This window comes from Engystomops pustulosus, chromosome 6 (assembly GCF_040894005.1).
Source record: "Engystomops pustulosus chromosome 6, aEngPut4.maternal, whole genome shotgun sequence".
Classification (NCBI taxonomy): Eukaryota; Metazoa; Chordata; class Amphibia; order Anura; family Leptodactylidae; genus Engystomops; species Engystomops pustulosus.
Genome location: NC_092416.1, coordinates 74,931,099 through 74,955,447, shown reverse-complemented (window position 1 = coordinate 74,955,447; position 24,349 = coordinate 74,931,099). Strand labels below are relative to the sequence as shown.

The 24,349-nt window shown below is 40.7% G+C and overlaps 1 protein-coding gene across 3 annotated transcripts; it reads left to right on the top strand.

Annotated features, from left to right (window-relative positions):
- The first annotated feature begins 6,794 nt into the window (after nt 1-6,794).
- On the top strand, nt 6,795-24,346 carry SLC37A2 (solute carrier family 37 member 2). Of its 3 annotated transcripts, XM_072156604.1 has the most exons (19): nt 6,796-7,049; nt 9,211-9,292; nt 9,831-9,921; nt 11,528-11,606; nt 13,181-13,316; nt 14,319-14,395; nt 14,611-14,777; nt 17,309-17,346; nt 17,476-17,637; nt 17,723-17,813; nt 19,080-19,142; nt 19,964-20,049; nt 20,766-20,814; nt 20,902-20,975; nt 21,100-21,178; nt 21,731-21,828; nt 21,939-22,003; nt 22,505-22,564; nt 23,841-24,346. In XM_072156604.1, the coding sequence occupies exons 1-18, from the start codon at nt 6,985-6,987 to the stop codon at nt 22,548-22,550; spliced, it is 1,548 nt and encodes a 515-aa protein (XP_072012705.1). In that variant the 5' UTR covers nt 6,796-6,984; the 3' UTR covers nt 22,551-22,564; nt 23,841-24,346. The 3 variants fall into 3 exon arrangements, with proteins under 3 accessions (XP_072012706.1, XP_072012705.1, XP_072012707.1); XM_072156605.1 differs by lacking the exons at nt 22,505-22,564; nt 23,841-24,346 and adding an exon at nt 23,275-23,778 and having other exon boundaries at nt 6,795-7,049; XM_072156606.1 differs by lacking the exon at nt 22,505-22,564.
- The last annotated feature ends 3 nt before the right edge of the window (nt 24,347-24,349 follow it).

The window sequence follows — 24,349 nt, the reverse complement described above, 5'->3', positions numbered from 1 at the left end:
TGTGGGAGGCCAACTTCAAAATCCTGTGTTGTAGACCGTACTAAGGGCGCTGTCCCACCTTGCGGGCGCGTTCACACGTTGCGTTTTGACCTGCGTTTTCATTGCGTTTGAAACGCATATACAACAGCTGTGGAGAGGTGATTTGCCTAATTACTTCACTCTTAACGTTTCCGTTTACAAACTGCATAGTAAACGCATGCGTTAACATTGCGTTTACAAACGTAAACGGTAATGTAATTAGGCAATTTACCTCACATCAGCTGTTGTATATGCGTTTCAAACGCAATGAAAACGCAACCAAAACGCAACGTGTGAAGGCGCCCTGCATGTGGCACGCATGCGTTTCAAATGCATGCGATCGGCAAACCGTATTGTGTAGACAATACAAAACCGCAATGCTAATTGCCTATCGCATGCATTTGCATACAAGGGCGTGAGGGCGCGTTCACACGTTGCGTTTTGGTTGCGTTTTCATTGCGTTTGAAACGCATATACAACAGCTGATGTGAGGTAATTTGCCTAATTACATTACCATTTACGTTTGTAAACACAATGTTAACGCATGCGCTAACAAAACACATGTGTTAACACGTTGTTAACGCATGCGTTAACATTGCGTTTACGTTGCATTTTGTAAACGGAAACGTTAACAGTGATGTAGTTGGGCAAATCACCTCTCCTCAGCTGTTGTATATCCGTTTAAAACGCAATGAAAACGCAGGTCAAAACGCAACGTGTGAACGCGCCCTAACATGTGACAGCAGCCTTATTCAAATGCACAACAACAGTCTAGTTTTATTTTTCTAATTTTTTTTGTCCATGCTTTATTGGAGCTGTCGTCCTGCTTGATCTCTAGTAACCGCACTTGGGTTGCGTTCACATGTGCTGTTTTCATTGTGTTTACAAATTTCTGGTAACTGGTGTTTTGAATGTACACAATGCTAAACACTGGTTGCCGCTCAGGGTGCGGTCACACGTCGCATTTAACGCACGTGTTTAAAAAACTCATTATAACTGCTGAAGATAGATTTGCCTAATTAAACAGCTGTTAACATTTGTGTTTGCAAGATGCAAATTGTAACACTTGTGGCAACGCATGTGCTAACAATGTGTTAACAAATCTGTATGTTAACACATGTTAATATATGTTAACACAACGTTAACAACGCATTAACGGTTGTGTTTTGTAAACACAAGTGTTTACAGCTGTTTAATTAGGCAAATCTCTTCAGCTGTTGCAATGCGTTGTTAAACTTCTTTGTAAACACACGTAATTGGGCCACGCCCTGTAAACGCAATCCAAATCCTGCGTGTGAACGCACCCTATGGCCGCATTCGTAGTCCAAAGGCTCCAGCCATAATCACATGCTCAGGTAACTTTGCATTTCCATTCCATTTGCTAATGCCGCGGTCACACGTACCGATAGGCGTGCGTCATGACGCGATGCTAGCGCACAGGGGGAGGTCCTCGGCCAGATAGCACATGCGTTTCCAGGGAAACGCATGCGATTGATACGCATCATGAACGGACGCCTAGCGGTACATGTGACCGCGGCCTAAAAAATGCAATGTTACCTTAGCATGTGATCATGGTTGGAGCCTTTGGATTGTTTCTCAAAATGCACTGTGACTGCAGCCTAAGGGCGCGTTCACACGTTGTGTTTTGACCTGCGTTTTCATTGCGTTTGATACGCATATACAACAGCTGAGGAGAGGTGATTTGCCTAATTACATCACTGTTAACGTTTCCGTTTACAAACCGCATAGTAAACGCAATGTTAACGCATGCGTTAACAAAGCATTAACGCATGCGTTAACATTGCGTTTACAAACGTAAACGGTAATGCAATTAGGCATTGCACATCACATCAGCTGTTGTATATGCGTTTCAAACGCAATGAAAACGCAACCAAAACGCAACGTGTGAACGCGCCCTAAGGGTGAAGACACACATGGCGTTTTTGCACCGTTTTTGGGCCGTTTTTACTAAGTGCGTTTTCAGGTATTTAAAAACGCATGCGTTAAAAAAAGCATCCGTTTTTTAAAAACGTTTTTGTCCGTTTTTCTGAAATTGCGCAATGAAAAACGGACAAAAACGCATGCGTTTTCAAAAAACGCATGCTTTTTTAAAAAACGGATGCGTTTTTTAACGCATGCGTTTTTAACGATCTGAAAACGCACTTAGTAAAAACGGCCCAAAAACGCCATGTGTGTCTTCACCCTAAGGGCGCGTTCACACGTTCCGCTAGCGCCGCGTTCATAACGCGACGCTAGCGCACAGGGGGCGGAGTTTGGGGCGATCGCATATGTGTTTCCAGAGAAACGCATGCGATCGGGTTATTAATCGCACGCGTTTCCCGGGAAACGCATATGCGATCGGCCCGAGCACCGCCCACTGTGCGCTAGCGTCGCGTTATGAACGCGACGATAGCGGAACGTGTGAACGCGCCCTAAGGGTGAAGACACACTTGGCGTTTTTAGGCCGTTTTTGGGCCGTTTTTAGTTAGTGCGTTTTCAGATCGTTAAAAACGCATGCGTTAAAAAACGCACCCCTGAGGGTGAAGACACACATGGCGTTTTTGGGCCGTTTTAACCAAGTGCATTTTCAGATCGTTAAAAACGCATGCGTTAAAAAACGCATCCGTTTTTTAAAAACGCATGCGTTTTTGTCAGTTTTCCGAAATTGCGCAATGAAAAACTGACAAAAACGGATGCGTTTTCAAAAACGCATGCAGTTTTAAAAAACGGATGCTTTTTTTAACGCATGCGTTTTTAACGATCTGAAAACGCACTTAGTAAAAACGGCCCAAAAACGCCATGTGTGGCATCACCCTTAGTAATTTTGATGTGTTATGTGCTGGTACGAGCAGTATTAACACTGGCGCACAATGCGGCAGTCGTAGCAGAGGATCATTTTCTTGGTATAATCTGTACAGATAGAAAATGTAAATAAGTTGTGACATCACCTATTAGTAGTGGACATCGATTACTACAATTCCCATATGTACAGAGAAAATTAAATTCTGTAAAGAATGAAGGCATTTTCTCTAGATGTTATCTCCCAATGTGATGCTATCAATCTTGTGATGTAACTGCGGTGACTGCTGCATCAGACAACCCTGTGTCAACCCTGTTAATAAGACCATTGTCCAGAGAGAGAAGTACAGGATATAGTTTGTTTACTTGATTATACAATCCATAGTGGCACGGAAACTGAAAACAAATATTTTTAAAAATTCCTAAAAAAATGTTTGGTTATGCAGATGAGAGCAGTCTTGTGTTTTACTCTATAGATTATCACATTTTATGTAATGAATGTACGGTACTTGGCGATATTTTGTCTTCTACTTCTGAGCACTATAAATGGTGTTCTTTGAATGTTTTTTTTTGTTTTTTCTTGTTCCCCATCCCTTCCCCCACTCCCCAGTCAGTGCTGCTTGTCTACCTGGTTTCCTTTCCTAATCCAATGTAATTTGTGTATTGCAGCGGTTTCATCTCCTCATCCGTTTCTTGCGTGCAGCCCAGTAATGGGTAAGTCATTCCGCATAATTGTAGTTTTTTTACCCCGTGTTTTTGTCTACAAGCGCCATAAACAGCGGGGATATCTGCATACCTCCCGGCCAGGGATTGGTCTGAATGAATAAAAGCCACTCATTAAACCAATATAATAATTAAACTGCACTCATAACATTTTATTAAATGTATAAAACCAAACAGCCCTTGTTTATTGCTTTCATAAAGTTGGATGCAATTCCAATTCAATTTTGCTTGGTCAGTAAGAGCCTTGGCAAAATATAAATGCTGGATGGTGTTTGGGAGGTATTTAACATATTAAAGTAATGAATGGAGTCATTTTATGTAAGAAATCTCCATTGGGCTCTGTCCAGACACTAAGTAATGAATACTGCAGTCTACTCTCCATCTACATAGCATCCTGAATGCTGTCTGTTATCTGCCATGTTAGACCTGGGAGAAGTTGATGTTATGGTGTTTTCCTTTAATTGAATGTTAATCGCTTTTCTTCAGGCTTCAGAATTGGTGACAAAAGCTTTGCTTCCATCATAACACTGAATAAAGACCTATACAAAAACGCACATTGATCTAGAGGAAAAACCACTTTGTCCACAATTTGCCCTACAATGTAATACAATTCTTACTGACCCCTGCAGACACTGGAGAGGTTCCTGGATTAGCATACTGCATGAATATGAAAAGCCATGTGTGTTGTGGCTACAAGAAAGATAGTAAACCTTTCTTAAGGCTCGCTATGGCCAAGCCCTGCCAGAGACGCTTCCAAACTTGGCCGAAATTGCATTTCTTTGCCCCAAAAACGTTGACTGTTCTCTGTTCAATTTGCAGAAGAAATAATTGTACAAGAGGGATATACTGTATGAAGGGTATATATGAAGACATTATATACTCCCAGCCTTCTCTTCTTAGTACTCATTCAATTCAGAGCATAATAGATATTTTCCACATAAGATACAAACGTCTAAAAGAATAATAAATTTGGAAAGAAAGCCAAACCACGTAGAAGTTTATAAAAATATCACAAATCTTTATTACGGTAATACAATACACATAATTTTTAAAGATACATATGAGTGAAAAACATTTTAATTGTACAAATAGCAGACAAGGGAGTAATCCTGTAATGACACATGGGTCTCAAAAAATAAGGGCTTATTCTTAACTTTATGGGTGACATAGGGGGCAATGTGGCCAAAATGTGATAAGCATATCATATGGTTTGACTTGAAGCCTTGCACCAAACCATTGCTAACTGTAAAATATCTACATCCCTGTAGGGAAAAATGGTGGTGGGGGTGGGGTGGGGTATTAGCTCCAGTGTCCGGGATGACTGCGTCCCCGACGCATGTTTCGGCTCATACCTAATGATCTGCTTATCACGTTCTGATAACATTGCCCCATATCTCACCCATCTCCCCTTACATGTGTGGTTTCGGAATTACTCCCTTGTCCTGTGATTTGTGCAATTAAAAAGTTGTTTTTCACCCATATGTTTTTGTTTTTTTAATATGTCTTGTATTAATAAAGATTTGTGATATTTTTATAAACTTCTATGTGGTTTTGCTTTCTCTCCTAATTTTTGGAGGTACAATAGGATAGATATTTTCCATATACCTGTTTTGTAACCTCTCTACAAAACAAGATTATTTAAAGGGAAACTGTCAGCGATTTGGTGCCGTAAACCACTGGTCCATGAGGTCCAGTGGTCTGGTTTAGTGTCACAAATCCATGTATATTATTTTATTATTTCTTTTCTGTAATAACCCCCCCCCCCCCCTCTTGTATTAACCCTAGACCTTAGCGGCTTCTATTACAATAGATGAATTCAAGGGATAGGTGGATTCCTGTACAAAGGACTCTTCATGAAAGTTTGAAATGGCTAAGAATTTGGATATAAATTGGTTCAAGTCAGCTTTATTGCCCATAGATCCAGAGGTGAGGAAGCATATTTCTGAAGAGGACATCTCTGTCTGATTGGGCCATATTTGGGGAATTCTGGTTTAAACCGGTGTTAGGCCGCGGTCACACGATCCGCTAGGCGTCCGTTCATAACGCGACGCTAGCGCACAGGGGGCGGTCCTCAGCCCGACCGCACATGTGTTAACAGGGAAACGCATGCGATTGATAAGCCGATCGCATGCGTTTCCCTGTTAATGCATGTGCGTTCGGGCCGAGGACCGCCCCCTGTGCGCTAGCGTCGCGTTATGAACGGACGCCTAGCGGATCGTGTGACCGCGGCCTTAATGATTATATAGAGATGGTTTTAGTTCTTGTTGTTTAGTTCAGTGCTTGATGTTGCAGGCAGTTGTGTCTCTTGGAATTTTTAAAAACGCAGGGATCTTCTCTCTGAGGTTTTGTGCATGTAATCCACATGCGTTTCAAAACGCAGACCACAAACACATGCGTTTTCAAAAAATCGCAACCCCTATGAAAACGCACCTCAAAAACCGTAGAAACAAAAAAACGCAAGGGAGAAAACGCTAATTTAAGACCCTTTATCCAAAAAATCCATTTAAAAAGCCAGCATGCAAAACTGATGTGTTTTACAAGGTTGCAAAAACGCAACATACGTTCAGCTAATGTGACGCTAGCGCACAGGGGGCAGCGCTCGGGCCAATTGCATATGCGTTTCAAGTGAACCGCATGCGATCTGGTTATCAATCCTGGGAAACGCATATGCGATCGGCCCGAGCCCCGCCTCTTGTGCGCTAGCATCGCGTTATGAACGGGACGCTAGCGGAATGTGTTAACGCGCCCTCAGGCATCTTTATGTATCCAGTGGATGGTGCAGCCATTGAGCAAACTATGCCAGATCTGACCTGGCGTAGTTTTGTGTAAAAACCAGCAAAGGAAAGTTGTCTGTTTTTTCTAAAGAATGCGAGCAGGGTACAGGAATATCCCATGTCTGGATCCATAAAATAGGATTCCGAACTGATGAAAAACTGCTACAAAGAAACCTTAACATTAATTTTTCACAATATCTGCAACATATTTTTACAGGACAGGTATCTTTTCTCAACGTGAATCATTTGTGGTATATTTGGTGTATTTTTGGATGCAGAAATAATTGTTGCTTGTGGTTTATTGTTTTTGCCATCTACGGGATCTGGTTCCTTTCCATTTGTGCTCCACTTCTTTTTAGCAGACTTGTTACATTATTGCAACATTAATGCACTTTTCATTTGTCTATGGAGTTAACCCCCCCCCCCCATTAAGTCTCTGTAATGGACCCCACCCTTTGTAGTCACATGACCTCTGGAATCACATGCTGTCTCCTAATTCTCATTCATTGAGGGCTGAGGATCTGGATGGGTGTGTGAAGGTGGGGTGGCTCCTGTATATAATGGAGAAGAGCAGCTGAGACGTGTGATCCTGTATCCAGGAGCTCAGGACATCAGTCATCTCTAACCTTCCCAGGAACTGCTTTATTATTTGCTTCACTCCTGTGATACAATGACTATGAGATCTCCCCTGGCTCCAGCCATCAGGCTGCTGCGTGCTGTGTCCAGGGATAGCTGGTAAGAGATTCCCTATGTCTTGTGTGTACAGCCGGGGGATGGGGATGTGACCTTCGGTCTAATGGGGGCTGCAGGGTTCAGAGCTGTGCAGAACAGCCATTCTTCCTCTGAATAGTTTCTACTTTGAGAGTTAAAAAGGTTTTTCTGCAAAGTGTCTGGATGTAGAAGCTACAAAAAGAGAGTTGACTCTTTATGTACAACCAACCGAGCTAAAATATTCACTTGTCTCCCTGCACACTTGTTATTTCAGAGAAGGCACATACTTGTACTGCAGATTTTAATGGAGGATGTACAAGTGCGGGAATAGATCAGAATATTCCATTGTCTGTTCAGACTGTGTTGTTGTCGTCTTCATGAATATCTCTCTACATAGCTCTGTATATAGCCATGTATTTTTTCATAGACCGTAATGTGCAGATGTAGATTTCTCACCAAATTTTAAAATTGGTGAAATCAGAAGAAAGTCGGAGGCACTAATCTCCAAATTTCTTTACAAATTCTGCCATATTTATCAAAATGACTGCACATAATTGAAAAGGGAGCATTAATAATACAATTCCTTTCTGTCCAGTGCACAAATTTTAGGTCACTCTAAGAAATGTTCTACATTGCAATATCTCCTCCCCCACTGGTGGCACTGTGAAAATCAGTCCTTATCATATACAAAAGTTTAGAAACTTTCTAATTCCTTACAAATGTCTGCTTAATTTTTGTGGAAACATGCTTCTGTTTTCATATATACTTTTACTTTACTTTTACTTTTGTTGGACAACCACTTTATCTTATCCATAGCATAGGGGTCTGACCACTGGGACCTCTAGTAATCAGGTGACTGATGGTCCCCCTGTTAGTGGAGCATTAGGGTGAGTGCATGACTGGTGCACCCTTCACTTCTATGGTGCTGCCAGAGAGTTATGTAGTGCAATGATTTATTCCCAGTAGGACTTTAATCCTGTTGTGGTCACTGGTGGTCCCAGACTCCCAGCAGTAAGATCTCCAGCAATCTAGATAGATAAGTCACCTTCTTTAAGTCTTTATCTACGCTGTATGCTTTTACGCAGCGGTGGTCAGTATTTTGCCATACTATTTCTGAGTCTTATAGGGAGCTACTTTGCTACTGTAATAATGTTATGGTCAAATAGTGACCGCTGCAATAAACCAACATGATTACTTTGGTGCGTATACAGCATCGGTCGTACGGATATCTGTAGTATGGTGGCTGATGGTGTACAGACTGCTGACTACTGCTCCTACATCTGCAGACGTCTTGTGCAGTTAAGGTCACATCTTACCATGAACATTGTATCACTGTGTCTGTTACAACATCTAGAAACTTTAAAAGCTCATCATTTCTCTTTTCTAAAATAGAAAACCACAGTCCCCAGCCTGTGTCAGCAAAGCGCTCCAGTCTGCCCTGCGTCTGATAACATGCTTAGTTTTGAGTGAAATGCACGTGCATGTAGAGATTAAAGTAGCCGCTCCAGCAAACATGTGCAGGGTGTAATAATAATACTGATATCAGTCATTCACTTGGAGTTAATTGTCTCCAGAGGTTTTTGGAAGTGGACTGTTTATGGGGGTGTCTCACTGGAGTAGGACTCTACATAGCCTGAAGTGGCTGGTACCAGAGAGCAATAGATTAATGGATAGCATTAAACTGCACAGCATATGGAGCTGCATACTAATGTCAAGCTGGGGCTTCTCTTGTGTAATACTTCAGTCCTGGATGGAGAAAGTAAATGACATACTAGTATTTAGCAAGTGTCAGAGGGTTCCCCACCATTATCGGTCCTTTCTGCTTGTGGTTTGTATTCGTCACACTACAGCTGGAGCCGATTTCCTCCGCCATGTGACTAATCTGTCCTTGCTCTGCATTAGAAAAATCAGAAACTGTGTCAACTTTATCACGAAGAACAGATCTCTTGTCAACTTTATATGGGTACACAACAATGTCGTGCTGACAGCAAGGGAAGACAGAGCCCCCTGACTGTCCGAGTGCCGACAGTCAGGCAGCTCGACAAACCCTGACATTGAGAGTGATTGGGAAGGGTAGCACTGCCTCTGGGGGTAAATTGGGCAAATGTCATTGTGGCAATTGGGATGTGAAAGAACAACACACATAGAGGTAAACGTTACATACAATCATTTTTTTTTTTTCCAGGTATCGAGGGTTAATTATCATTCTGACATTTTTATTTTATACAAGTTATCATCTTTCCCGGAAGCCCATCAGTGTTGTGAAGGTCAGTGGTCCTATATGCTCTGATGATGGGGCAGTATATATGTATATGCTCCTTATTTTGGTTGGGATGAGGTTTGGCTGTTACATTGTATTCAGGTATTTCTTAGATTGTATCAAGCTGTAAATAAACTCTGTTCACATTTTTCTGAATGAAATATTTATTCATTGATACTAATCAGCTTCATACATCCATATGACAGGGCTGTCTATCAAAGAAAGCAAATAACATTACCGGCCTCTGCCCTCCTTTACAGTGTTGGCACTTTTCCATGAGAGGTTATTCAATCCCTGCTAGATATTCCCTGTGCTCTGGCATGTACTTGTTCTTTGTTAGACATGAGACCTAAATCCTCGTTCCTATTCAGCAGTACAGCAACAGAGGATATACCACATGCGCCAAGCTTGATTTGCCATTCAGGAGTCTAGGAAAGCTGGGCGACTGTAATTTTAGTGAATGTATCCAGATACCCATATGAAATGGCTGTCTTGAACCATAATGGTTTTATAGACTGAATGGGTTTTTAATGTTTTGATTACAGAGTCAACTACACAGAAACTGTTCAGAGATTCCGAATCCACCTGCAAACATTTCTGACAATGACACAACATGGTGTAGCTGGGCGCCGTTTGGTAAGTAAAACAATGCAATCCTGACATTTCTGGGTGACTTGGAGGGATGCAGAGGTACTCTTTGGTAGACAGTTAAATAGGAATATGACACAAACCAAATTTTTCATTTAATTTAATACAGAAGAAGTTTATTTCAATCCTCGCCTTCACCATATTAATAGTTAGTTATCGTTTGTAGGAAAATTTATATATCAGATCAAAGAAGATGCAACATTTCGAACAAGCCTGGTTGAAAATGCATCCATGTTTACCATCCATTTGGCAGGTTTGAATCGGATTTTCTTCATTTCTGAAAGTGTAAGCATCTGTGAAAATGTTACTGCAGCTGCTTACACTTCCAGAAATGAATAAAAACAGATTCAAACCAGCATGATAAACATTCATGTGTGTGACGCACCATTAGGCTCTGTTCATGCTTTCAGCAAGCTTCAGGTTTTTACTGATCTTTTCCTGACCCATACAAAGTAAAAAAGCTTTTGCAATCTGCATCAGCCGAAACCTGACAGTTTTGGAAAAGCGAACCGAGCCTAAAAGCCATATTTATTGGCTTACACACAACTCTCTCCTGTCTAGTTAGGGGGCTGTTACAGTTTCTTCTTGAACCATTAATAGTGACTTTTAAACGGACTGAAAGCGCATGCGTTTTTGCTTGTTTACCATGCGTTTGGCTGGTTTGAATCCTGTATTAACATTTTCACAGCTGCTTAAACTTCCACAAATGAAGAAAAACAGATTTAAACCAGCCAAACGCATGATAAACATGCAAAAACACCATGAGTTTTCAGTGAATTTAAAAACACACCAAGAACTGACCAAGATCTAACCGAAAACTCACCATGTGACAGCACCCATAGGCCCTGTTTTTGGGCCGTTTTTATGCAGTCCATTAAAAAATGGATCCGTTTTTGACCCCTTTAAAATTAAGATAATTGGTAAAACGCATGCGTTTTTTAACAGGCTCCTTAAAAACTGCCTAAACGGGTTCAAAACGCTGCCGGCCTAAGGGTGCATCCACAATGACGTTCTCTTTAAGGGGGAAGTGTTCTCTAAACATGATCATTCATCTCTCGTGCAGCTATGGCGTAGTATCACACTTGGGATGAGTAAGGAGCAGTCTTCTTATGCTCTTTTGTTTAAGGCTATTTTTAGGAAACTGCTCCATTCTTAAAAATAACTTCCATTGGAAAAAACATGTCTTTTACAGATTGACACATGATCTGCCACTTCCTTATGGCAAATCATATGATGAGAGGTATTTCTCAGCTTTTCCACTTGTTCCAAATCTATTTTCTAGACTGTGATGATTGTGGATCATATAATGGAATACAATGGTAGAAACTGGGTGCCCCCACCTTTTTTGAAATTTTGGGTTTAAGTAACTTCTGCTAATGACCTATTGCTTCCAGTCCTCTGCATGGTTGGAGAACAGTCTCTACTGTATTTCTGGCATTACATTCCCTGGCCAGGAAGCTCTAGATTAGTGGAGCTATACGCTCTACTTCATAAAGGTTTCTAGGTATCGATGTTTAACAGGTCAGTGCTGCTTGTGGTACTGACATCTTTCACTGGAGCTTACTGGGTATTAACATGTGCTGTTTTCTTGCAGATCATGCCAATTACAAGCAGCTTCTGGGTTCCCTGGACACCTCATTCCTGGTGGCTTATGCCATTGGCATGTTCATCAGGTAGGTCATCAAGGTGGAACGACAGGGAGATAAGTTCCTATATAGACAGGATACGTGTTGATGACATGAAAAGCTGCCTCATTACATATAAGAAACTCAATGAAACCGCAGCAACGTGTCGACTCTTTTACCTTTCTTCTAAAGAGTTGACCTCATGTGGTGGGGTAATCACAGTAATTGGCACTGCCACTGCCGTGTACAGCACCTTGTGCTGGTGCCCAAACTGAGTTTAAAGGGCCAGTTAGATTTTGTATAAAATTGACTACATTTTGGGGAAGTAGTGAGCTGGACCAGACATTTAAATAAAAGTAATTATATTTACATTAATATACAACACTTGTAGTATAAGTGATGAGGACACATCCCCATTTATCCGGTATAGAGGCATTGTAATACAGGCAGTTCCTCACTTGCGTACAAGATAGGTTCTGTAGGTTTGTTCTCAAGTTGAATTTGTATGCAAGTCGGAACTGTATATTTTACAATTGTAACCCCAGCAAATTTTTTGGGGGGGGACAATTTGCATTTTAAAAATTCTGGATTGTCATAAGAACGAGGATTAACAATAAATCTTAATTACAGACACATTTGATAACTGTTATATTTACTGTTATAATTACTGTTTATTGTAGCCCAAAGCAAAAGTACATTAAATTACCGAAATCCAGAGGTCTGTTTGTAACTAGGGGTCGTATGTAAGTCAGGTGTTCTTAAGTAGGGGACCGCCTGCACATATATATTTTTATACAATAATCTTACTATGCAGACTAGGCCCAAAGGTTGTTATACTGTATAAAGCTCTAAAATATTGCGGCTCGGTCACCTTACTGGAAAATTCATTAAATAACATGGCTAATTTCTCTGTAAATTACAGTGTTTAGTCAGAAGTTCAGCCAAATGCAATTCTTTTTTTTCATTTCTTGTCGACAGCTAGATAAACACATTAAATCCCTGTTTGGCTGCTGTTATTGACCTTTGAAAGGAAGAAATATGAGCCGCAGAAAAAACATGTTCAGATAATTGACCGGCCAATGAAAAAAAGTCTTAAGAGCAAAATAGTCACAATTTGCAGGAATAGGTGCAACATTACTGGGAAAACGTTTATTGTGAGCTAATACCAAAATTGTCCGTTCTTCCGGAACAAGTTACTATAATACTGCCTCCTATGTAATAGAATATAGCTACTATAATGTTGCTCCTGTGTACAAGCCTATCACTATCATACTGCCAGGAGGGGAGGGAAGGTAAGGGTAAAATGCAATTAATAGCTCTGAAATGTAATATTTGTTATTGAAAAAGTTTAAAGGGAAAGGGAGGAAATTAATAAAAATTTTAAAAAAAATGTACGGTAAGATAATGCTGCCCCTATGTACAAGAATATACCATAACTGCTTTATCATTGCCTCCAATAACAAAATGTAGAAACTAATACTGTATGTTTTCACAAAATGGGTTCTTTACTGTAACGGATCACTTCTTGTATCAATGCTCTTTTGGTTTCCTAATACTGAAACTGATCAATTTGGTTTGGAGACAAATTTTGAAGTAAAGTCTTATATTTGTGTTTTTTGCAGTGGTATTTTTGGAGAGCGTCTTCCTTTGCGTTATTACTTGTCTGGCGGTATGATCGTATGTGGGGTGTTCACATCCTTCCTCGGTTTGGGCTTTTACTGGAATATTCATGCCCTCTGGTACTATATACTTTTTCAGGTAACTACCAGTGTCAGATTGTACGTGCAGAAAACTCTTGTTTATAGGACACAAGTTGTAAAGCATATCATATCCGAATGTATAAAATATATGGAGCTCTATGTTCTCACTCTGTTATTACTCTTAACATGTCATCGCCGTTATACTTATCACAGCTTATCCCCTGCTGCCTTACTATTTCACTGTCCCATCTATATATGGTATCCCCTGCTTCCATGCTATTTCACTGCCCCATCTATATATGGTATCCCCTGCTGCCTTACTATTTCACTGTCCCATCTATATATGGTATCCCCTGCTTCCATGCTATTTCACTGCCCCATCTATATATGGTATCCCCTGCTTCCATACTATTTCACTGCTCCATCTATATATGGTATCCCCTGCTTCCATACTATCTCACTGCCCCATCTCTATATGGTATCCCCTGCTGCCTTACTATTTCACTGTCTCATCTCTATGTGGTATCCCCTGCTTCCATACGATTTCACTGCTCCATCTCTATATGGTATCCCCTACTTTCATGCTATTTTTCACTGCTCCATCTCTATATGGTATCCCCTGCTTTCATGCTATTTCACTGTCCCATCTCTATATGTTATCCTCGGTTTCCATACTATTTCACTGTCCCATCTCTATATGGTATCCCCTGCTTCCATACTTTTTTACTGCTCCATCTCTATATGGTATCCCTTGCTTCCATGCTATTTCACTGCCCCATCTCTATATGGTATCCCCTGCTTTCATGCTATTTCACTGTCCCATCTCTTTATGGTATCCCCTGTTTCCATATTATTTCACTGTCCCATCTCTATATGGTATCGCCTGTTTCCATACTATCTCACTGCCCCATGTCTATATGGTATCCCCTGCTTCCTTACTATTTCACTGTCCCATCTCTATATGGTATCCCCTGTTTCCATACTATTTCACTGCTCCATCTCTATATGTTAAAGTGTATGTCCTGTTGTTAGTGACCTTCTTTATATTCACATTCAACAGATATTGAATGGACTGGCTCAGACGACTGGGTGGCCGGCAGTTGTTGCCTGCATGGGAAATTGGTTTGGTAAAGGAAAGTAAGTGACTGTTTTATAAATGTATTTATAGACTGAGTAATCTGAGAGTTGTGGAATCACTTTATAGTAAATGACATGAGTGGTAGCAGCTAAGCAATAGCACCTGAACACGGTTTATAAACATTTAGGTTACTTTGTTATCTTCATACTTTACAAATTATAAAAATTGTTATAATTGTGTCAGTCCTCTTAACCCTTTATATGTGCCTTTACAGGAGAGGATTTATCATGGGAATCTGGAATTCTCACACTGCTGTGGGGAACATACTGGGGTCTCTTATTGCAGGAGCATTTGTCTCCACTGCCTGGGGTCTGTCGTTCATTGTTCCTGGAATCATCATTGGATCATGCGGAGTCATCTGCTTCTTTTTCCTCGTTGAATGTGAGTGGCAAATGTACTGTACGTAATTTCTCAAATACTTCCCCCTAGTGTGGATGTGGAGGTAATGCAGACTGACCCACAAGAGGAGAATTGCATTTTAGTGCTGTAGTTGGGAATAACTTTGGGTACATGAAAGAACTTTCCAGCATTACATATCATTAGAGATAATGGAAGGAAGGTACCAAATAGGATCTAGACCAGGGGTCTCAAACTCGCGGGCCAACTGCGGCCCGCGGGACAATATTTTGCGGCCCCCACCTGCATGGAGAGGGCTCACGGGCCGAGCCCTCTCCATAGCCGGTAAGTCTTTGCTGCATATTGCAGCAAAGGCTTACCGGTAACACCCGCGATCGGTGCTAACACCGATCGCGGGTGTTTTGACAGCGATGGCTGCCGGCAAAGCTGCCGGCAGCCTCAAAAAGATAGCGGCGCATGGGCGCCGCCATCTTACCTGGGATCGCCGCTCCCCGTGACGTCATCGGGGGACGGCGATCCGTCTCCATGGTAGCCTCGGGTCTTCCGTAGACCCGAGGCTATTTCGTTTTAACCCCTTCATTACAATGTGCTGATAGCACATTGTAATGAATGAGGAGGAAAATCCCCATATACTGCCATACTGTAGTATGGCAGTATATGATAGGATCGATCAGACAACCTGGGGTTAAAGTACCCTAGGGAGTCTGAAAAATAGTATAAATAAAAATACAAAAAAGTTAAAAAAAAAAAAAAATTATAATAAAAAAACCTAAAATTTCAAATCACCCCCCTTTCCCTAGAACTGACATAAATATAAATAAACAGTAAAAATCATAAACACATCAGGTATCGACGCGTCCGAAAATGCCCGATCTATCAAAATATGATAACGTTTTTTCAATGCTTTTAACCCCGTAACAGAAACTAGCGCCCAAAGTCGAAAATGGCACTTTTTTGCCATTTTGAAAAATATAAAAAATCTATCAAAAGTGATCAAAAGGTCGTACAGTCCTAAAAATGATATCATTGAAAATATTATCAAATTTCGCAAAAAATGACACCACGCACAGCTCCGTACACCAACGTATAAAAAAGTTATTAGCGCCAGAAGTTGGCAAAATCAAAAAAATAATTGTTGTACAGGAGGTTTTAATTTTTGTAAAAAACATTATAAACCTATAACAAATTTGGTATCCCCTTAATCGTAACGACCCTTAGAATAAAGTAGACATGTCATTTGGGGCGCTCAGTGAAAGACGTAATATCCAAGCCCACAAGAAAATGGCGCAAATGCGTTTTTTCACCATTTTCATTGCATTTGGAATTTTTTTCCCGCTTCCGAGTACATGGCATGGAATATTTAATACCATCACTATGAAGTGCAATTTGTTACGCAGAAAACAAGCCCTCACACAGCTCTTTACGTGTAAAAATAAAAAAGTTATAGATTTTTGAAGGTGGGGAGTGAAAAATGGACATGAAAAAACAGGAAAGGGCCCGTAACCGGTTAATCCCCTTCCCTCCGGTACTTGAAGAAGATGAAGTCGCCGCTCTGAACGCACTTGGTGCAGGTCAGAGCGGCGACTTCATCTTCTTTGATGGGAGGGACACGGGGAGACAAGTACCGGGGGGGAGGGGGGGATGGAGTGTCCCTGACTGGGCTCAGTGCGGTAGGAGCTTGGGACCCCTCGGTGCACAGGACGCGTTCATAGAGAAAACATGTCTCCCAGCTTGGGGCTTTCCTTGCGCTGGGAGACGCCATGACATTTGAATCTGAATAATGATATTTTGTAAGCGCATTTTGTGCGGAAAACTTGATGCGGCCCAGCCTTACCCAGAATCTACCTCCAGCGGCCCCCAGGTAAATTGAGTTTGAGACCCCTGATCTAGACCAACATTGATCTCTCATAATAGAACTGCTGGTGTCAAAGAGGACCCTTCACTAGCTCTAAGGTCGGTGGCCCTCGATCAAGAGTAAAATTGTACTATTTTGTTCAGTGCAGATCATCAGATTTTGATTCTTGTTTGGCGAATGTCAATCATAGTTCTATCTAAGCATCAGTTTGTGTAGTCTTGTGTCTGAAAATCCGAGTTGTCAGGTTTTCACATTGAAATTACACAGCACTGAGCTACTACTTTATTACACGTGCTTGGGAGATATCAATGGGCATGTTTTGTAGTAGTGCATGCTGCTTTTTTCTTTGAAGTGATTGGATCAATGGAATGTGAATAATGATCGAGTACATAGCACAAAAGTCTACCAATCAGAGATCTGCCTGATGTAGACTCGCACAAGAAAGTAGTTTGTGAGCAAGGGTTCTTATTCTCTGCGTCCTGTAATAGTTGCAGGTTAACCGATTCCAGACATTTTTTTTGGAATTGTTGGAATCTTCCAAAGTACAAGAATAAGATTAGTGGCACATACGAAAGAAGTAAAGTGTTGGATTTGGTGGTGTTGGTGAAAAGGCTTTTCATGAAATCCACAACTTCTATTAGTTGGTAACTGCTCCAGACAGAAGCAACTATGTTTACTCCTTTTCTTCTCATTTACATAGATCCAGAAGATGTTGGTTGCACTCCCCCTGATCAAATGGTAAGTTCTGCATACACTTCCAGCTTATGGCAATTTTTTTCAGTCAATGCAACTTGTACAGCACAATATAAAACAAAAAAACCTAGTATATAATTACATTTTCTACTCCCTTTGATACGTTTATTCCAGGAAGAGGACAAAGGTGACCTGGAAAATGGCCAAGTGATGAACAGCAGCACTGAGAATATCTTGAAGACTCAGACAGAGACTGAACAGGACGAGACTGTTGGTCACGCAGAGCAGATCGAGCACCCACAGGCCATTAGTTTTTGGGGAGCCCTAAAGATCCCGGTAAGCTGGACCTGGTGGAGGGAGTTTTTTTTCTTGTCACACGTAGCATTTTTTTTTACCTGACCTGGATTTCTTCTCTCCACAGGGAGTGGTTGAGTTCTCGCTGTGCTTGTTGTTTGCCAAGTTGGTCAGTTACACGTTCCTGTACTGGCTCCCCCTCTACATCGCCAACGTGGGTAAGAATGGCCAGGGATTGGGTTCACGGGGATCAGTATCACATATTAGATCTACATAATAAAGCTGACAATGGATTGCAGACTGAGGCATGAAAAAATGACCATATTGTCCATTATTCTCAGTCTATTGTTGCCCGTTTCATGTGCAGGTAGCATCATATTATATCAAAGAACTTTTCTTTAGATAATAGGAAAGCTTTATTCACAAAAGACTGAAGAAATTCCACGGAGGTGTCCCCCTACACATTGGGAGAGTAAATAAATAAGAATTGCTGAGTATCTATGTATCACTGAAGCTGATCATGGAGCTTTAGATGTTGATTTAACAACTTCTCAGTCCTTGGTAGATTATTGGAAGTATAGAGTGCAAACAGAGAGGAATTGCTAATATTTGTACACCCTAGAAAGGCCACAGCATGGACATTTTTAAGCCTAATCCTTTATTGATGGCTGTTTGTTGAACAATTGGATGTCTTAACCAACTCCCCCATTCACACGCACCCTCTGCAATGCCAAGAGCTTCACTTGAACTGACTTGGGACAGAGGAGAAGCATCTGGTGGCAGTGGCTTCTCTTCTTGAAAACAAAAGCAATAGGTTCTCGAGATGTAACTGTCTACCTGTATCTCTCTAACATCAGGGGTGTGAAATGCAGGGGGTCCCCAATAAAAGATGGTTGGTTAAACCCATCAAAATCATATTGTTTGGTTAATGTATGGCCAGTTTAAGGCTACATTCAGATGAACGTATGGAGGACGTGTGTATATACGGCCGATATACGCCCCCCCCATAGACGGCAGTGGGCGCACGTCGCCCAATGGGAGCGGTACAGTGCCACGGCACCGTACCGCTCCAAACCCTGTAGAACGATGGGACATGTCCTATCTTTCGACGAAACACGGCGCCGTGCGCCCTATATTCCTGTGGAAAAAGGGGGGGGCGGCGCTCATCTCCTCCTCCTCTCCCCGCGTGCCACCGTTTTGGCAACGGCCGTCTAAATGTAGCCTGATGCTTAGTGCCACCATCTGTACAATAATCCATGTGAATGGTGGATATGTTTGTAAGAAATCCTAGATGAGGTGTGGGAGTGGGAAGTAGTGATTTATAAGCTTCTGGAGCTTACATTACTGACTCACTCCTTAACTTCCCTATAATGTTATAACTTCTTGCCGGTCCAACTCTTCTGGGAGCAGGTCATGAGGTTCTAGGTCGTAGACAATGTATATATTCTATATTCACTTACATATATGCCATTTATTTCTTCCAGCTCACTTTGATCCCCAGAAGGCTGGAGACATGTCTACATTGTTTGATGCAGGCGGAATACTGGGTAAGCTGTGCTTGGTCTTTCCTGGGATAATATCTACAAGCAGAGCGGTCTTTTATTTTATCATTGGCTGGGGAGGAGTATTTAAAGATTTGTTAGTACTGTAGCTGAGGCTGCTTTCCCATGTTGCATTTACATTCCTTTTACATTGCTTTAACTTACATTTATATGAAAGCAGCCCAAGGAGTTAGCTGATAACATCTGCCATAAATTATAGTTTTCCTTGAAAACAAAAACATTTAAGTGTCCTTTGATTAGCACAACATTATATCCTAAGTATTCCTTCACACCCACAGGCTGTGTTCACACATTATGCTTTGATATGCAATTCAATTGCAGTGGGGAGGATTTAATACTGAATGCAGATGTGCTTAGACCTAAACCCTTGCAACACATGCTTTGCCTTGCTAACTGACAATACACATGTTGCTAGTTCCTGGACGCAAGTGTTTGTGTCTAAACGCATCTGAGTTTGGGAGTTGGTCTCCCCTAATGCACTTGGACTGTGGTTTGCAACACAACATGTGAACGCAGCCTGATAACTGGGGATGTTGTGACTCTCTACAATCATTTTACACACAAGTAAATGATTAACACCCCATATGCAGTCTTGCTTTCTATAGAAGCAAAGCAAGCAGAGATCTAGAAAAAAAACACCAATTGATACAAAAAGTATATTGGAAAATTGTATAACTTTTCTTTAATCAAACAATATTAAACCCCTTTAAATTACACAATTGGAAAGAGTGGATTTTGGGAAAAAAAGGTGTTATGTTATTATTTCAACCACTTGGTTCCAAAGATTTTTTTTTTCTATTTTCTAGGTGGAATATTGGCTGGTTTAATATCTGATTACATTGGCGGAAGAGCCATCACCTGCACCATTATGCTGATCCTTACAGCCCCCATGGTGAGTGTTTAGTGGTTAAAAGAACTTCATATTCTATTATTATCTAGCTGGAGACAAATGTACATACTAAGAAGAAATAAAAGGGACAACATTATCCCTGAGCTTCTTTTATCTAGATGGTAATATGAAATATCCTGCCCATGTTCTGTGATATAATTTTACCTGTACAGCTGGTATTATGTTATCTACCTTTGTAAATACAGGCAGTCCCCGGGTTACATACAAGATAGGGTCTGTAGGTTTGTTCATAAGTTGAATTTGCATGTAAGTCGGAACTGTATATTTTATCATTGTAATCCCAGACAGAACTTTTTCAGTCTCTGTGACAATTGGATTTTAAAAATGTTGGGTTGTCTCAAGAATCAATATTAACACTAAAGCTTCATTACAGACACCTCTGATAACTGTTACAGCTGTTTACTGTATCCTAGGACTAAAGTACAATAAATTACCAATATCCAGAGGTCCGTTTGTAACTAGGGGTATATAAGTCGAGTGTTCTTAAGTAAGGGACCGCCTGTAGTGATGTGGATCATACTGGCATAAGCTGAGTTTCTTCTGCTATATATGTACAGCTTGTATAGGTGTTCATCATCTTGTATTTAGTGATGCACTTGGTTCATCATTACATATGTACATCAGTTAATATGTATATATGTACAGCTGGTATATGGTATTTATTTTCAATATATAATTCTATACACATTTTATTTTAGTTGTTCATCTATAATCATTTTGGGCAGACAGCAGTTTCCACCACAGTTGGTATGTATTCTATCATTATGATTACTTCACCTATGTTTCTATTTCCATGCATATTTGGCGTTATATTTATGACTTTTCTCTCTGCAGCTATGCTCATCATATGTGGTATGCTGGTCAATGGTCCGTATTCACTTATCACTACAGCAGTGTCTGCAGATCTGGTAAGTTCATGTCAGCAGCATAATAACTATTTATATTCTGCATCCTGAGGTTTCCCTGTTATATCATGCATTTTAGCTCATAAGATGGATTTTGGGATAATAATTTTTCTGGTTTTATTTGCAGGGAACGCATGAGTCTTTACGTGGAAATGCCAAGGCCCTTTCTACTGTCACTGCCATTATCGACGGTAGTGGATCGATAGGTCAGTTCATGACATCTAATGATCTGACTATAGTAATTGTTAAATTATAAACAACTTACCTTTTTAAAGAGCTTGTACTAGTTTTGTTATACCCTATCTACAAGTTTGGTTATAACAATAACAAGATTAGTGGAGCCCTGTTGGCTACTAAGTAAGAGAATGAGGGTCCAGTTCTTACTAATGAATGTATGTTTCCTTCTGCTCGACTACCTTTGGTACTCTTGGAGACAGTGAAAAAGAATACCAGAGATAGCCAAGTGCTGTGCTCTGCAATTTGTGACCCTCGTATATTTTAGAATTGAGTGGCAGGTCAGGCAAGCGTCCTCTATCAAATAGTGAGAATTGATTCCCCCCCTTCTTGTCATAAGTAAGTCTCCTAATCCCTCCCCATTAAGATCATTGCCCCTTTAATACAACATAAATATGAAGTGCTCGGTTCAGGCAAATTGCAGCATTGGATTTCCCGATATCAGACTAAAGTAAATCTCCTGTGTGTATTGCTATGTATTTTTGAGGGGATGATCTCTAATATTTGTATTCTATGTGAAACAGGGGCCGCTCTAGGACCTACCCTGGCGTCGGTGCTTTCATCCAAGGGCTGGAACTATGTCTTCTACATGCTTATTGCGGCTGATCTGCTGGCTTGTTTAGTAAGTCCACCCAACAGCTTGGGCCATGAACTATATATTGATAGATATAGATTATATCCCTGATATAATGTGCTGTGATATTTACTAACCTCTCTCCTTACTACTTTCAGTTATTGTCTCGTCTGGTGTACAAAGAAATCAAGGAAGTATGTACATGTTTCAAGAGGGCTAGAGGGTAAGTATCAGCGAATGTAAAACTACAAGTTTGTGTAATATATCCTCAGCTTGCAGCCTTACATTAGTACAGGACATTATGTTTATATTAATGTAAGGCCGGCACTGCTAGGATTAATCACGGTCATGCATCAAGCAATAGTAGCAAAACTTGACAGAGTTTCCTTTGTCAAGTGTTAGTACAGGACATTATAGGACGACCAATTTATTATGAAGGTTGTGCAAGTCTGGGATTTAAAGGAACATATGAAGCCATACTTTATATCTGATTATAGAAGTGATCACAAATGGTACAACAAAGTTGGTTATATCAGTCAATAGTGCGAACATATGACAATACATGTACACATATGGGATATGAAATATCCTGGCAAGACCCCACAGTCTTAGATATGCCTGTGGTGGATAGAGGGAATATGAATGATGCTGTGGGAAGAACAGTTTGATATATATGTGAATATTCCTGCAAGAAATGAACAGTGACCTTCCTGTGTTTTTGTAGCAATAGTCTGACATTAAAGCACAGTAACTCTACGACCTTGGAGTAGTTATAATGCACTTTGTGAGTATATTGTGTCCTGGAATTGGGAATCTGTCCAGCAGAGAAGTCTGATCAGATGCAAACTTTACTGTCCATTGCTATAGTGTGTAGGATGCAGAACAGCCACTCTGTGTACTGTAAAGACCTATTACAATAATAGGATGAAACTAGGTAACAACTGTAACTAGATGTAAAATATCAGACTCGTCCACACACTGCCTTCATATTGCATTCTTTTATTTTCCGGAAAATCACAGCAGAAATTTCTGCACCATGTTAATATATCTGCAATCCTTTATATTAACCACTAACCATTTCCCAACCTGGATTTCAGAGGTTTATCCCTCTGCTCACTCCTCAAAAAAGCAGGAACCAGGACAGATATAATTGGTCCCTGATGTCCATTACGTACATTTTCCCAGTAATTAATTCCATTAACTACTAACCTAGAGATATAACATTATCCCTTTTCGAGTGTTGCATCTGTTGGACGACTCTTCTCTTGATTTTCATCAGTAAATATCGATTAATGTCTGGGTAATCTTTTTACTAAATAAACTGAAGAGCAAATCAATAATCAAAAATAGTCAAAAATCTCCAAAAGCTGCTGAATACATATGATGATTGGTTAAGTATCCATCGATTTGTTTGGGTAAAAAATCAGAATAATTGTCTCTGCCACATTGATCGCACTTTCTTCCCTGCTTCCATCTTATCTGTCATGGCTGCAGCAAAACATTACCACTTTAGCTTGTGCAGGACCCGACCACAAGGAGGAGAACATCATGGCAATCACTCAGACTAAAGAGGCTGTCCAAGATTAGGCAAGAAAACATCAAATTTTCCTAACCCTGGATCACCCTTTTATAGCATGTTATGCATGTAGCTATGTGAGTGCTAGATATAGACCGGTGCTCCATACTAATGAATGGAGTGGCAGAACCCATTACTGGTGATCCGCTTGTTACTTCCTATCCTGCGGATAGGGAATACTTTGATAACTGGGCACTTGAACCACTAACCCTGGAGAGCCCCCTATTGGTCATGAAGAGAAGCATCAGTACCCGTGTTCTGGTACCTTCATATCATCTGCAGATGTTTTCTGGTGGTCTTGGCTTTAGTGTCGTAGGCTTGTGCATGCAGCTCAGTACTCTGTAACTCTGCCTTATGTTGCTTTCTTTAGCTTCGGTCTTGATTATATTTTGCCAAGCGATCTGCGCCTCATTGGATGGATGATTTTGTTGACAACCCTTTGTGGTTTGGCAGATAACTCTAATTATCTTGTATTTGCTTTCAGGTTCAGAGAGATGTGATGGTTGGATGTACATTGCCCATGTGTCCCGCTCCTACTGTTCTGCTGGCCGGTTCAGCTTTACTGCTGCTATTTTTAGTATAAGCAAACGCTGGAAGTTTTTTTTTTCGTTTTTCATACAGATTTTAAAGACTTTGGTGAAATGATCCAAATACTACTGCCACTTCTCAAGTACAGAAACCCATTACATTACATGTGACCTCACAATATACAAATTGGGGCTGAATATTGTCTAGTCTAACTCTGTACCTCTTATTAGTTGGCTTAGTTTACATCTGAGATGTACACCTGATTTTTAGCACATTTTTGGCGCAGCTTGTGCTGCATCTTCTTTTAACAAAACCACTCCCCTTTTTGTCATAGCAGAAAAAGCCTGATAAATATGCCCAACATATGGAAACCCCACAACTCAGAGGACGGAACCAACAAAACACTTTTTGTCTATGTCAAAGAAAATGTGAATAAAATTTACAATAATATGAAGCCTTCTATCA